A 15,165-nucleotide genomic window follows, 5' to 3' on the forward strand; every position below is an offset into this window, starting at 1 on the left:
TTTGACAAAATGTTTTCGAGTACTACAGGTTACATGGGGGTTTGATATTCCTGGGGTTGTGTTCGAGTGTGCCACGCCGATCCTGGTGGTGTTGAATTACTTGTGGACTGATAATATGGAACACGTTATGAGTTTTATACGTTATAATTTTTAGATTAATTTAATGACAATTTGTTTTATTATTTTATAATTCACAAAAAGGAGAGTTGATCAAGAAGAATTCCTTCCGGCAAATGAAAGGTAACACCTTGTTTATTCTTAAATGCTTTTCTACGTAAAAGACACACTGTCGAAATGTACTGATTGATACTTAATCAGGAAATGACCTATGTAATTATTTACCTGCGTTTACACAGGTCACTTAGGAAAAGGCCTTTTGTTTCAGGTTCCATAATGCATGAGGAATATTGTTGCATCTGAAAGAGCAGGACTAAAATATTTAACTGAAATATTTACAAACTATACAAATATTTAAAATATTTACAAAATACTAAACTTTTAACAAATATACAATATTCATTAATATACAAAAAATGTTACAATGGAACATCAAATGTTAAGGAAGCACATGTACAAGGTTGGTCAACCTTATGAAGCCAGTTGTCGATAATTAATTCCATTTTTAGTGACGTAATTGCCTTGCCCTCTTCTCCCATTGGCTCGAATGAATATCACTAGGAGGAAAACTTTTTTAATATAGTAAACCCCCGCAAATAGCGGGGGTTACGTTCCTGAGAAATACCGCGAATACTGAGTTATGGCTCCCATAGTAATAAAGGAGTTCCATTCCAAAGTATGAAATATATAAGAAAAACTAGTCTAAAATTTTGTCTATGTATGTATTATATGTATCTTCATAATATGACTGTGTACATAGACAGTACATAGTGAAATGCAAGCATATGGAATCGAAATGAAAATAAGAAACAGTTTAATATTAAATGTAATATTTATTAGATATTTCAAACAAATCTTTCAAACCAGTGCCTTTGCTAGCTAAAACACTTATCCCGTCAGTGCTATCACCAGTTTCGCTAAAGTGTTGATAAAGGAGTTTTGCCTTTTCACGAATGATGAGTGAATTTAATGGAATTTTATTTCGAGTTTGGTCTTCTATCCACAGATTTAAAGCTTTTTCCATTTTTTCTAATTTAACATCACGAGTTACAGAGCAAATTTTTGAAGCAATTAGCGCGTTTTCACGGACACTACGGCGGATTTTTTCTTCCGATTTCTAGATTGATCGTACCATTGACTTATTAATTTTATAATGTTTTACCACTGAGGAGACACTTTCACCATTAGAAATTTTGTCTAATAACTCAATTTTATTCGCTAATGTCATCACCTTCTTTGATCTTTTCACATTTCCCTTGTTATTCATAGCCATATTTTTCTACGGGTTAGAAAGAACTTGTCTACCTTTCTTCCGTTAACACACTTGAAAAAGTCTGTTTTACAATGCAAAACGGTAAATTTATCACTTTTGTAAGCATATCAATTTATAAATTGATAAATTTATTCAATTTATAAGCATATAAATTAAAATCAAACGACGAAACCTTCCATGACAAGCACATAACACATACTGAACAAGGAGTAGCGAGAAACATTCACTCTGGGATTTTGTCACCCCTCTCCCCCCACCCACTGAGCGCTGTTTTGACCGGGAAAGATAATTTTAGCCACGCCCATGTTTTTTTATGGCGGAAAATACTGAAGTACTGAAGTACTGAAGCCTATAACAGCTACAAGGTGATGTGTAATAGAGCCACAGAAAAGGTTCGACAGGCAAAGGCAGTTTATGAGAAATCACTAGCAAACAGAGCAAAGAGGGGGGGATAAAGAATTCTTCACATATATAAATGCCAAGAAGAGCAGGACAAACCAGATCGGACCTTTACGTAAGGGAAAGGGGATAGTAATAAATACACCAGCTGCCGTTGCAGATGAACTCAACAGTTATTTTGCATCGATATTTACAAATGAAAAGCCTTTTGTGGCAATGGGAAATTGTGGGAGCGAAGTTAAAAAATATGTAATTAATGATATTGAAATTTCGCAAGATTATTTAATGAAAAAACTTTCAAGCCTACAGACTAGTAAGGCTCCTGGAGTTGATGGAATATACCCTATAATCTTGAGAGAGGCGGCAAGCGAGTGCATTGAACCACTGAGGCTGGTTATGCGAGCATCACTAGACTCTGGGGAGATTCCCTTGGATTGGAAAAGTGCAAATGTATCTCCCATACATAAGGGTGGCTCTAAAAGTGAAGTGGGAAATTATCGACCTGTCAGTCTGACTTCAGTAGTAGGGAAAATCATGGAGGCATTGATCAAAGGTGGAATTCAGGATCATTTGGATCGAATTGAAATTCTCAAGGATACTCAGCATGGTTTTGTAAAGGGAAAATCATGTTTAACAAATCTGGTTCGCTATTTCGAAAGGGTCACTCACGAGCTGGATTTAGGGAATAATTTCGACATTGTTTATTTAGATTTCAGCAAAGCTTTTGACTCAGTCCCACATGAGCGGTTGCTTTATAAGCTGGAACAGGTTGGAATCACTGGGAAAATCCTTAGATGGATAGAAGGATGGCTTCAGGGCAGGAGGCAGAGGGTTGTGATAAATGGCTATTCCTCAGATTGGGTTGATGTAAGAAGTGGGGTTCCCCAAGGATCAGTATTAGGACCACTGTTGTTTTTAATTTTCATAAACGACATTGATGAAGGGATAGAGGGCGTGATGTCTAAATTTGCAGATGATGTTAAAATTGGTAGAGTAGTTAATGATCACTGTCAAGCTGAGCTTCTTCAGCGAGACCTAGATAGACTTCAAGAATGGTCAGAAAAATGGCAGCTGTGCTTTAATCCAACAAAGTGTAAGGTATTACACCTGGGAAACAGTAATCCCAAAATAACTTATTCACTTGGTGGAGTTCAACTAAACCCAGTACTGGAGGAAAGGGACTTGGGTGTTACGATACGGTCAGACATGAAATTCTCTGAGCATTGTAAACAGGTTGCAAGGAAGGCCCATGGTGTCCTATCGATGATCTATCGAACTTTTGCAAGTAGAGATAGGGACGTGATAATCCCATTATATAAGGCCTATGTTAGACCACACTTGGAATACTGTGTTCAAGTATGGAGACCGCACCTAAAGAAAGACATCAAGCTTCTTGAAAGGGTGCAAAGAAGGGTAACTCGCCTGGTGAGATCGGCAAAAGGGCGTCCGTATGAAGAAAGACTTCGAATATGTGGGTTGCAGAGTTTGGAAACTAGACACCTTAGAGGAGATTTGATTGAGGTGTTTAAGGCTCTGAGAGGCATCAGTAAAATGAATGAGGACAAAATTTTCAAGATTATAAATGATGCTAGAACTAGGGGACATAAATTCAAGTTACGCGGGGAAATGTTTAGATTGGACTGCAGGAAGTTTTATTTTAGCCAGCGAGTTATAAATTACTGGAATAAGTTGCCTTCATGGGTGGTAGAGGCCGACAGTTTGGGGAAATTCAAAGGTCATCTGGATAGTACTTTCGGGTAAGGGAAGCGCATAGGATGATAGGATTAATTTCCTTTTTATTTAATTTTTAATTTCATTTTATTATTTTTATTTATTTATTAATTATTATTATTTATTTAATTTTTGTTTTTATCATTGTTTTGTTCGGATTTTTTTTTTTTTTTTTTTTTTGGCTGGTGCAGCATAAGCCATAGGCTTTCTTGCACCATACGGCCGTTACTAATACTAAAATACTAATACTAAAAATGTTCACGGTGCTTTAAAATTCACATTTTTTTAGGTTTCATTTTATATTAAATCAGCAAACGCGAAACCGCGAATAGCGGAGGTTTACTGTATATAGAGAGATAAGCATTCAAGGCTTTTGTGATTAATGTTTTAATTCAATTGTGTTTGCTGTCTCTGAGATATCTACACAGTTATTAGAGGCCATGTAGCACCATAAGGTATTGTAATTTTCTTTCCTGAAATTATAATCCATTCTTTTGCCTTTGACTACTTCTCTCTCTCTCTCTCTCTCTCTCTCTCTCTCTCTCTCTCTCTCTCTCTCTCTCTCTCTCTCTCTCTCTCTCTCTCTCTCCCCCCCTCATCGGCTACTGTAGAACTCTTTGATCACTTCCTGCTACTGGTTCCTCTACTGTCAGCCCTATTATGTCATATGGTTCATGGTTGGTGATGAAGTCTAGAATATTCTCTTTTCCCTAGTACTTTCCCTGACATGTTGTTACAAATAAACAATCATCTAGTTGATTTAAAATTTTGTCACCCATGTGGAGTTTCCTTCCCATTTGCTCTAATCAATTAAGAGACAAATTAAAATCACCCATAATAAGACATTGATTCTTACTTGTCCATTCCATTTTCTTGTAGAGACTCTCATCATAATTTTCACAATCACCCTGGTCTGTAGATTACTCTCACTCTCATTATACGTTTTCTTCCAACTATCTCACACCATACAGATTCTATACTAGCATGTGAAACGTCTGAATCCAGGAAAGCTTTCGTCACGCTTCTTTTGATAAGAAGCATGACCCCACCACCCCTTCTATCTTCCCTATCCTTCCTAAGTACATTATACATGCCATACTGAAACTCATTATCCCCCTATTTCCAGGTGGCACCACTTATTATCCCCCTATTTCCGTAAGCCCTATTATATTAGCATTACTTGTCCTAACCAGCAGTTCGAATTCACTCATTTTATTTACAACACTTCTGACATTACTGTATAAACAATTAAGACTTGGTGCTCTTGTATAGTTAACTACCCTGACACACCCCTTAAAGTTATTTAAGCTCACTTCCCTGGCATTAGCTACCCACTCATTTGAAACGTTTCTGTCCTTAGAACATCTTACTAATATGTTCTGTTGTGGTAACAAACTTTCACCTCTGCAGCAGTTACAGTTAATCTATTAGTCTGTGTATCCCCCCAAGCTAGCAGTTTTCCGACCCACCTAACAATGCCTTGATAGCATTAGCAAATATGCGAGTATATGGAAAACCACCATTCATTTAACAACTTGTCTCCAAGGGACCTCTAACCCTCCTTGTTAAGCAAGATGCCTGTAGTAATTTTAAACATTGTTATGCTATACTGGATTAGGTTGAAATTTGTAAATTAAAAAAAAAAAGCTGATATTTACATAGCCAAACACTATTCACTTCTTCTGAGGCAAAATAAAATTGCATTACACTGAACCATTTTTGGAGAGGGTGGGGGTGAATTATTTTGTGATGCTTTGGTGTAGGCAGAAAATGAAACTGAAGTGATATTTATTGGAATTTCATTCTAATAAATATCACCTCATTCAAAAGGAACTGCTATTTATTCAAGAAACTTCTATTGCACTTTCTAACATATAGCAACAGTAATTTCTAATTTTGGTTGCACTAAAGTTCTGACACTGTTTTTTGCCAAAAAAAGTGAACCACTTTTTTTTTTTTTTTTTTTTATATATATATGAACCCCAAACACGAGAGATATTAGAACCTATAGTACTTAGTACCGTGCTTGGGTTGGAGGTTGAGAAGACGAAAGAAGATATTTGTTGACATTGGACTTGAACTTCTGTAGATTGTAATTTTCAGGAAATACATATGAAGGAAGGTTGTTCCAGAAAACGGCAGTTGAATGAATAAATGAGGAAGATGAAAAGTTGGTTCTGTGGGTTTGAAGTTGGACAGTAAATGGATGTTGGCTGGTGGCGGCACGTGTTCGGACTGTTTTGAAAGAGAGAGTGGGAATTATAGAAGCCAATTCAGAAGAACAGTGCCCATGGAAGTATCTGTAGAAGAGGCATGCAGCAGAAACAGTATGTCTATGAGAAAGCGAGTGGAGAGACTCTGTTAGAGATTAATCATTAATTAACCTAACTGCCCTCTTCTGAATGGAATCAAGAAGCCTGAGAGAGGTTTTGGGGGCACCACCCCAGATACGGAAACAATATTCCATGGCAGGGCGGATTTGCGATTTATACAGAGTGAGCAGCTGTTTAGAAGAAAAGTAACGCCGAGAGCGAAAGAGAAAACCAAGTTTTTTAGATGCAGAGGAAGCAATATTTGCAATGTGCTTGTGCCAAGAGAGAGATTAGAAGTCAGGGTAATCCCCAAAAGAGATATATCATTTTGCCAAGAAATCGGAGTGTCACTAAGGATAAGCATAGGAGCAGAAGAATCCTTTTTGCGAGATATAAGACAAGACTGAGTTTTAGAAGGTTGAAATCAACTAAGTCGTCTTTGCCCCACTGGAGTATTATCTGAAGATCGGCATTTAAGGAATTGATAGCAGATTTTCGAGAAGTTGAAGCTAATTAAGCAGGACAAGGTTTCTCAAAATGGAAAGGGAATGCAATTTGCTATCATCGGCAAACTATGGATAGGATTTCAAGTCAATGGAAGAAGGTCATTAATATACAAGAGGAAAAGAGTGGGGAAAAGAACTGACCCTTGGGGGACACCGGCATTAGTGGAGAAGTTAGAAGACAGGGAGCCATCTACCATCATCCTCAGTGAGCGATCAGAGAGAAAACTGGATAACCAATTACTAAAACCAGTTGGCAAACCATAAGATGGAAGCTTGTTTAGAAGACCTTTTATGCCAAACACGATCAAAAGCCTTTGAGATGTCAAGAGCAACTACTTGTGTTTCACCAAACCTTTCCATTGAATTAGTCCATGAATGGGTAACAGAAGCCAGAATATCACCAGTGGATCGACATTGACGGAATCCATACTGGCGATCGTTGATCAGACGGAAGGTTTCTAGGTAATTTAAGAGTTGGTGGTTAATTGATTTCTCCATTACTTTAGAAAGATTAGAAGTAATTGCAATAGGATGATAATTAGATGGGAGGGATTTGTCACCCTTTTTAGGAACTGGCTGGGTATGAGCAAATTTCCAACAGAAGGAAAAACACCTTTGGAATAAGAAAGTGAAAAAAGGCGGCAAAGAATAGGAGTAAGTTCAGGACCACAGGTTTTGAGAACAAGTGTCGAAATACCATCGGGACCTGGAGCTTTTTTAGCATCAAGATTCATCAAAATCCTTCTGATATCCTTTTGATGGAAGACCACAGGAGGCATTGAATGGAGCGTGTTGGGAATGGTGGGAGGTGTTTTACCAAGATCATTAATACATGAGCTGGGAAAAAAATGGGATGCTAGCAGGTCAGCTTTATCCTTGGCTGAAGTGACAACAGAACCATCTGATTTTGACAGAGGTGGGAGCAGAGATGGGCAAAAGTTGCGGCCAATAGCTTTGACAGGAGACCAGAATGCTCGGCTACCATTAGGGCAAGAAGCAAGTTTTCTACTCTCAGCCTGTTCAAATTCTAGTTTGGACTGATTAATAACTGCTTTACAATTGTTGCGAGCTTTGGTGTAGGCAGAAAATGAAACTGAAGAATTAGAGACAAGCCAATTACGATATGCAAAATTCTTCTCTTGAACAGCCTTAGCACATTTATTGGAAAACCAAGGTTTAGATAAAGGACAAGATTTTAAAGTGGAGTGTGGGATGAAGGATTCCATTCCTGCAAGAATAATTTCACTGACACGATCTGAGCAAACGTTGATATCAGAAGTTTTGAAACAGTAATCCGACCAAGGAAAAGAAGGGAATGAATTAAACTTAAGGGAATATTAAATAAAGACCTTAAATTTCATTTCTTTTATAATTATATATAAAATATACCAAAATAATCATAGATCATTGCCTTTTGAATATTAGAAATAACACTCAATATGTAAGAGGTAGTGATATTACGAGTAATTCATTTTAAGCAGATGTATGATGGTTTTTTTTATATATATATATAAATATATGTTTGTGCATTCTAATCTTTATAGGTGTTGCTGATGAACCACTCCTTGAAATTTGCAAATTAAATGATTGCACCAGCAATGAAAATAAGACTAGTGGTACAAAGAGTAGCATAGTAAAATCATCACTGCCTGTGGTTTCAAATTCTGAAGGTTACAGATTAAGTGCTGTTTCAAAAGTATCCAAATCATTGACTTCCACTTCTAAAGAAAACATCAACAGTAGGCTAATCAGTCACGTAGCAGAACCAATGGATGTTTCATTATTTTCCGAACAGTCATTAAACAGTGATTCTAAGAATACCAGATCTGCCCCTTGCTCTTTAGAAGACAACAGCATTGGTAATTCCAGAACTTCTACTGAAAAATTTTCTTTGAAAGGAGGTAGTTTTGAAATTATTTTGTGTGTTGATACCTGTGAAGTCACTGGAGGGTAAGATATGAATTAATTTATTGCATGCTCTTAAAATACAGAGTGATTCACAATTTTTTCAGTAAAAAAAGTTAATATAAACCTAGATCCAATTCTGAATAATTACAGAGTCAAGTAATGCTCCTAAATTCTTAGTAAAACAATGTTGCGAATTACACTCATAACACTTGAGACCTTAATCAAATGTAGCCTGGAGAAAAATAGACTGTGTGCAGAGCAGTTTCGATTTTTTGTGTTCCATTGTTACTTTCAAGGTGCTTTTTGCATTTACAAGTGCTGAATATGCCTATCTGGTTTATATTTTATAGAATTTGTAATGTAAATGCTCTTCCTGCTGTTGCTGACATTTTCCAGACTGCAGATTTTCAAATTGAAAAGTTAATATTTCTAGTGGTAAATGAGGCAAGAAAGCATTATACAGCACCAGCCAAAAAAAAAAAAACCTACAATAGTTTTAGTTCTCCCTTGAATTTATTCAAACTGTTCAACTCGATCAGATCACCTTGCAGATGCCTAGTCTCCAGATGCTGCAATTTGCAGAACTGAAAGACTGTCTTAGTAGGAGTACCCTTTTGTTCCGCTCACCAATCAGGTTGCCTTCTCTGCACCTGTTCCAGCAGATCTACATCCTTCCTAAAATAAGCTCTCCAGACTTACGCTGAGTGAACACTGAATTATGACCACCTACCTAATACTTTGTGGGTTCTCCTTTTGCCCTCAATAGCAGCTATCCGACGTGGCATTGATTCAACAAGATGTCGTAAGCATTCGGAGGTATGGCCACCAAGCTGTGTGTAATGCATCTAGCAGTGCAGGTATGGAGGTGATTGATATCCAGATGCCTGATATGCCTTTCCATTGTGTCCCACAAGTGCACTATGGGATTGATATTGGGGGAGTTCGGAGGCCAAACGACATATTGGAAATCAGAACTGTGTTCCTCAAATCATTCCTGCACATCAAGTGCCCGATGGCTCAGTGCATTGTCATCTTGGAAAACACCATCACCACTCGGAAAAAAGTGTAACATAGTGGGGTGTACACAGTCAGCAAGCAGTTGTCAATAGCGGAGACCACTGATATGTTGTTCCACATGCACCAGGGGTCCAAGTTTCTGCCAGTGAAACATGCCCCACACAATACAGCCGCCTCCACCAGCCTGCACTTTTGATACCATGCATGATGGATGAAGAGCCTCATATTGTTGACATAAAATCTGTACATGACCATCCACAGCGTGGAGTAAATAGTTGACTCATCCGACCAGCACACCTTCTTCCAGTCTTCTAACTTCCAACTTGCATGCTCTTTGCACCAGGCGAGTCTTCTTTTATGCCGATGAACCTTGGTTAGGAGAAGATGCCGTAGGGGTCATCTGCTGGTATAGCCCATAGTGCGAGCGTGCGATGCATAGTCATGCCAGATATTGTTCCGGGTTGACCCATGTTGCATTGGGTAGTCAACTCTTGAACAGTGCTGTGTCTGTTTGCCTGTACAAGTCATCGGACCCGGCGCTCACCTCTAACATCAGCCTTTCACCGACCATTGCAGTTTTGGCATCAGGTTGTTGTTTGACCATTTTGACGCCAGTCCTGGTACACTTTAACAATGGTGGTTCTCAAACACCCCACCAGTTCAGCCGTTTGGGAAATCGAGGCACCAGCTCGTCGAGCTCCCACAATCTGTCCTTTATCAAAGTCCGATAAATCCTTCCTTTTACCCATCACACTGGGAATTTTATTACCTACTGAACCACTGACACCTTATCTATGCTACGTAGGTCGAATGACTGTGCACTCTCATACCTCACATGGTCAACAGGTCGCATTCAGTTTTCATAGGGGTGGTCATAATTCAGTGATCACTCAGTGTATATTGCAATGATCAAGATGTGGCCAAATCATTACCTTCTCAATGGCATAATCACTCCCTTACCCCTGCTAGGAAACCTCCTGTATACAAAAGCATATACAAAACCCCATGAGCTGACCTGGTGCCCTCTTTAAACTCCTCAGTGAACTTCATATCTGACTGCACAATTATCCCAGATCTTTTTCATTTTGCACTACCCTGATATAGTGCCACACAGTTGTCTGGGATTGCTATTACCCATATGCAGTACTTTGCAATTGTTAATGTTAAACTTCTATTTCTCAGCCCATATGCTTAATATTTGTAAATTGTGTTGCAGTAGCATCTCCTGATTACTGCATTAAGCACCCTGCCAACTTTGTATCATCTGCAAACTTAAGTCTAATAAACCATCATCAGCATTAATAAATATTGAAAACAACACTCTGTCTTTTCCCATTCAGCAATCCCTTTATCCATAGCAGTAACTCTATATAACACTCTTTTGTGTGAAACGGTATCAAAAGCATTTCTGAAATCTAAGTAATAAATATTGAATGTCAAAATTATTCTTTACATCCTGTTCCTTTGTTATTGTGTCATAATATCCATTCAGATTGGTTAGAAAAGACTGTCCCTTAACAAATCCATGTGGTGAATGCAGTATAACTGCATTTCTGACTAGATGGTCCTGCATTACTTCTTTAACCAGACTCCACTACTTTTCCTGGAACAGAAACTATCAGGTCTGTAATTACTCATATCACCTTTTTTGTCCCACCCCCCTTTATCAATTGAAGATACATTCGCACATATCCAGTTCATAGGGACCTACCCTGAATTCAAAGATGCTCTAATAATTATGGTTCGTGATTTGTGTACCTGTTTTGCTGCCTCTCTTAATATAATTGGATAAATCCCATCCATCCCAGGCAACTTTTTTATGTGTAAGTTTCAATAATATCTTTTCCACTTTCCTCTCAGATATCACAAAATCATTTAGCTCCCAGTTAATTTTTGATGAATTTCTGCCATTCCACTCTTTAAAGAACTCCTCATGGATGAATGAGATATCTACTCAGTTTGTCAGCAACCTGAGCATGATCATTAACAGTTAAGCCATCGATATCAAGTGGGCCAATGTGATTCGACCCTCTCCTTCTATTGTTGATATAAGTAAAGAGGTCTATGCTACTTCTTTTTTTTTTTCTTTTCTCCATTCTTTGCTGGGGACCTCTCGTACCTGCCTTAACTTGCTTATCCTTTTTTGTGACTTAATTACAAACTAGTTTATATATACTGTAGGCTTTTGTTTGACCTCATAATTTATATGCAACCCATGCATTTGCTTCTCTGCCAAAAGTCTCATCAATTCATATGACATACATTTAGGTCTAAGCCAAGAACAATATTTCTTCATCATCATCATCATCATCAGCCATTTTCAATCCACTGCAGGATGAAGGCCTCTCCAGCAACTTTCCAGTTCCTTCTGTTTTGAGCACTGGACATCCATTTACTACCCACAAACTCATGAATTTCATCTATCCATCTCCGCCTTTGTCTTCCAGGTTTTCTTCTAGCTCCTCTTGGATACCATTCTGTTATTTTCTTAGTCCATCTGTCATCATGTCTTCGAGCTATGTGTCCTGCCCAAGACCATTTCAGTTCTTTAGTTTTGATAAGAATGCCCTTTACTTGAGTTTGTTGCCTAATCCATGTGTTTCTCTTCTTATCTAACAGTCTTATTCCCAATATGATTCGTTCCATTCTTCGCTGTGTGGTTCTCAGCTTCTCTTCCATTCTTTTGGTGAGTGCCCAAGTTTCACTTCCATAAGTCATGGTGGGGAGTATACATTGGTCCATTATTTTACGTTTCAGACAAACTGGGATATTGCTCTTCAGTATGTGACTATATTTCCTGAATGCTATCCATCCAAAATTTATTCTTCTCTTGACTTCCAGCCATTTATCATTATTACAGCTAATAACTTGTCCCAGATAAGTATATGACTCCACCTTTTCAATTACTGCTCCTTCAATCATTATTTCCCTTTCTGTGGCATACTTGTTCATCATTACTTTTGTTTTAGCCATATTCATCTTTAGTCCAAAATCCTTACTAACTGTGCATAACTGATTAAGATTTTCCTCTAATTCTTTGGGATCATGGCTTATGACCACAATGTCATCTGCAAATCGTAAATGGTTTAGGTACTCTCCGTTCACATTGACTCCTTTCTGCGACCAGTCTAATCTTCTGAAAGCTTCCTCAAGGGCAACAGTAAACAGCTTCGGAGATATTGTGTCTCCTTGTCGAACTCCTTTCTCAATTTTAAATTTCCTACTGTCTGTGTCTAGTCTAATAAAGGAGGTAGCACTCTCGTATATTTTCTTCAAAATCATAATATATGGGGTATCAATGGCTTGTCTTTCCAGTGCCCGAAACATTGCCTTATGCTGTATGGAGTCAAATGCCTTTTCATAATCCACAAATGCCAGGCATAATGGTGTTTTATATTCATTTGCTTTCTCCATTAGCTGTGATATTACATGAAGGTGATCCATAGTTGAGAATCCTGTCCTAAAGCCAGCTTGCTCTTTCGGTTGATTCTCATCCAGTATTCTTTCTAATCTGTTAGTAATGACCCTTGTGAACAACTTGTAGATGTGGGATAACAAGCTAATTGGTCTATAATTTCCAATTTCTGATTTATCTCCTTTCTTATGCAGCAGAACTATGATTGCATTATTCCACTGCTTAGGCGTCACACCTTTTCTAATGCACTTTGTGAAGAGCCTTGCCAGTTTTTGTGTTATGCCTCTTCCTCCCAATTTTAACAACTCTACAGTAATTTCATCTTCCCCCGGGGCTTTCTGATTCTTCATTTTCTTCAATGCATGTTCTACCTCATCAGGAAGAATATTGGGTATGTCGTATATGTTGCTACTTTGCAATCCATCTTCCCCACTGCTGGCATCATTCCCCTGCTCCTTGTATAATTCTCTATAGTAGTCTTCTGCTATTTGAATTATGCCTTCTCTGCTGTTTATAAGTACACCATCGCTATTCTTCAGTTTCAGTATCATTTGTCTTTCTGTATTACTGCTCATGGCTGCTGATTTAAATCCTTTGTTTTCCCTTAATGCTTGTTCTACTTTTCTTGTGTTAAATCTTCTTATGTCCTCTCTGAGTCTCTTTCTAATGGCTTTGCATAACTCAGTATACTCAATTTTCTCCCTGTCAGTGTTTTCCTTGCTTTTCATTTGTCGTCTTCGGTTCATCATGACAAGTGTTTCTTGACTAATTTTTTCTTCTTTGGATTTCTTTTTCCCTATAGGTTTCTTGGGCTTTATCACTTTCAAAAAGTTGTAATATTCCTCGTCGATATCCTGGTCCTCAGCAGTCTGCAGAAGCTCATACTTGTTCTTAAGTTCCAGTACATACTGCTTTTTCTCCTCTTCTGTTATCTCAAAGACCTTTGTATTATTTACTCGAGTCAGTTTTTTCCTTTCCTTTCCTACATCTATATCAAGTGTACATCTTACCATTCTGTGATCACTTCCAACATTTACCTTATTCAGGACGGTGACATCATTAGTAGTTAATCCATTTGGACTCTTCCATGTCCACTTTCTGTTCACCCTTTTCTTGAAAAAAGTGTTCATTATTGACAGTCCTTGAGATTCTGCAAATTCCACAAGTCTTTCACCTCTTTCATTTCTTTCACCAATTCCAAAATTTCCTATAGTTCCCCTTTCTGTGCTGTTTTGTCTTTTTCCAACCTTAGCATTGAAGTCTCCCATAATAATAGTGTAGTGGGTTTTCTGCTCATCTAGAAGACTCTCAATTTCAGTGTACATTTCTTCAACCTCTTCATCATCATGGCTCGATGTTAGTGCATAAATCATTATAATCTTTAGCTTGTATCTCTTAGAAATCTTGAGTATTAGTCTTGACACTCTTGGTGATGTACTTTTGAATTCCAAAATGTTGTTTTTAAAATCTTTATGAACCAGAAACCCAATTCCACCTTCACTCCTTTCACTGTTTCCATTGGTGTACAGCAGATTTCCACTTGATAAACTTATAAGTGATTCATTTCTTCTTCTTGTTTCAGCCAAACCAATGATATTCCAATTCACATTTTCTAGTTCCTTTTCCAGCTCTATTATCCTGTCTTCACCGATGAGTGTTCTTACGTTATAACAGGCCAAGTTCAGTTTCCGTGCATGGCAGCCTGGTCGTACCCAGAGATTCTTAGCACCCTCTGCTTCCACTCTAATCCTCTCGCTGCTGTAAGAGGGAGAGTGAAAGCTGCTGGGGACTGAGGGCCATTCGTTGTGCTTTCATATTGCTGGAGGGGTTGGTCTTTTCCTCTTCATGCTGACCAGGCATCTTGAAGAGAACCACTCTACACGTTCGTTGCCACCTAAGTGACGTAACAGGGCTTACCATCGAGAAGGTGTGCATGAGTGGATTTTAGGGAGGCAGGCCAACCGGACTTCTCCTAAATCTTCTGTAATAGAGAGATATTGGATCCATCAGTGTTTTAGGCTGAGTGTCTGATAACACACAGGATACCTGTTCCCCTCTAAACCCCACATTTTCTGCCATCGATATCAAGTGGGCCAATGTGATTCGACCCTCTCCTTCTATTGTTGATATAAGTAAAGAGGTCTATGCTACTTCTTTTTTTTTTTCTTTTCTCCATTCTTTGCTGGGGACCTCTCGTACCTGCCTTAACTTTCTTATCCTTTTTTGTGACTTAATTACAAACTAGTTTATATATACTGTAGGCTTTTGTTTGACCTCATAATTTGACCTCATATGCAACCCATGCATTTGCTTCTCTGCCAAAAGTCTCATCAATTCATATGACATACATTTAGGTCTAAGCCAAGAACAATATTTCTTAGTTGATGTTAAAAGCCTAGTAGGTTCTACAATTACTTCCCTGAATGCTTCCCATTCAGAATTTGTTATTGGTAACATCATCAGATGATCATACTGTATAGAATTTTA

At 38.1% G+C, this 15,165-nt stretch overlaps 1 protein-coding gene across 1 annotated transcript in view; it reads left to right on the top strand.

Annotated features, from left to right (window-relative positions):
• mus81 (mus81 structure-specific endonuclease subunit) overlaps nt 1–15,165 on the top strand; it is a 174,323-nt gene that overhangs the window by 32,732 nt on the left and 126,426 nt on the right. Inside the window, exon 4 of the mRNA XM_090376390.1 lies at nt 7,883–8,288. Within this exon, the coding sequence (XP_090232516.1) occupies nt 7,883–8,288 (406 nt within the window). The remainder of the gene's footprint in view (nt 1–7,882; nt 8,289–15,165) is intronic.

The sequence above is a fragment of the Mastigoproctus giganteus genome, chromosome 6 (genome assembly GCF_048544385.1).
Source record: "Mastigoproctus giganteus isolate SK-2022 chromosome 6, ASM4854438v1, whole genome shotgun sequence".
In the NCBI taxonomy this organism is placed as follows: Eukaryota; Metazoa; Arthropoda; class Arachnida; order Uropygi; family Thelyphonidae; genus Mastigoproctus; species Mastigoproctus giganteus.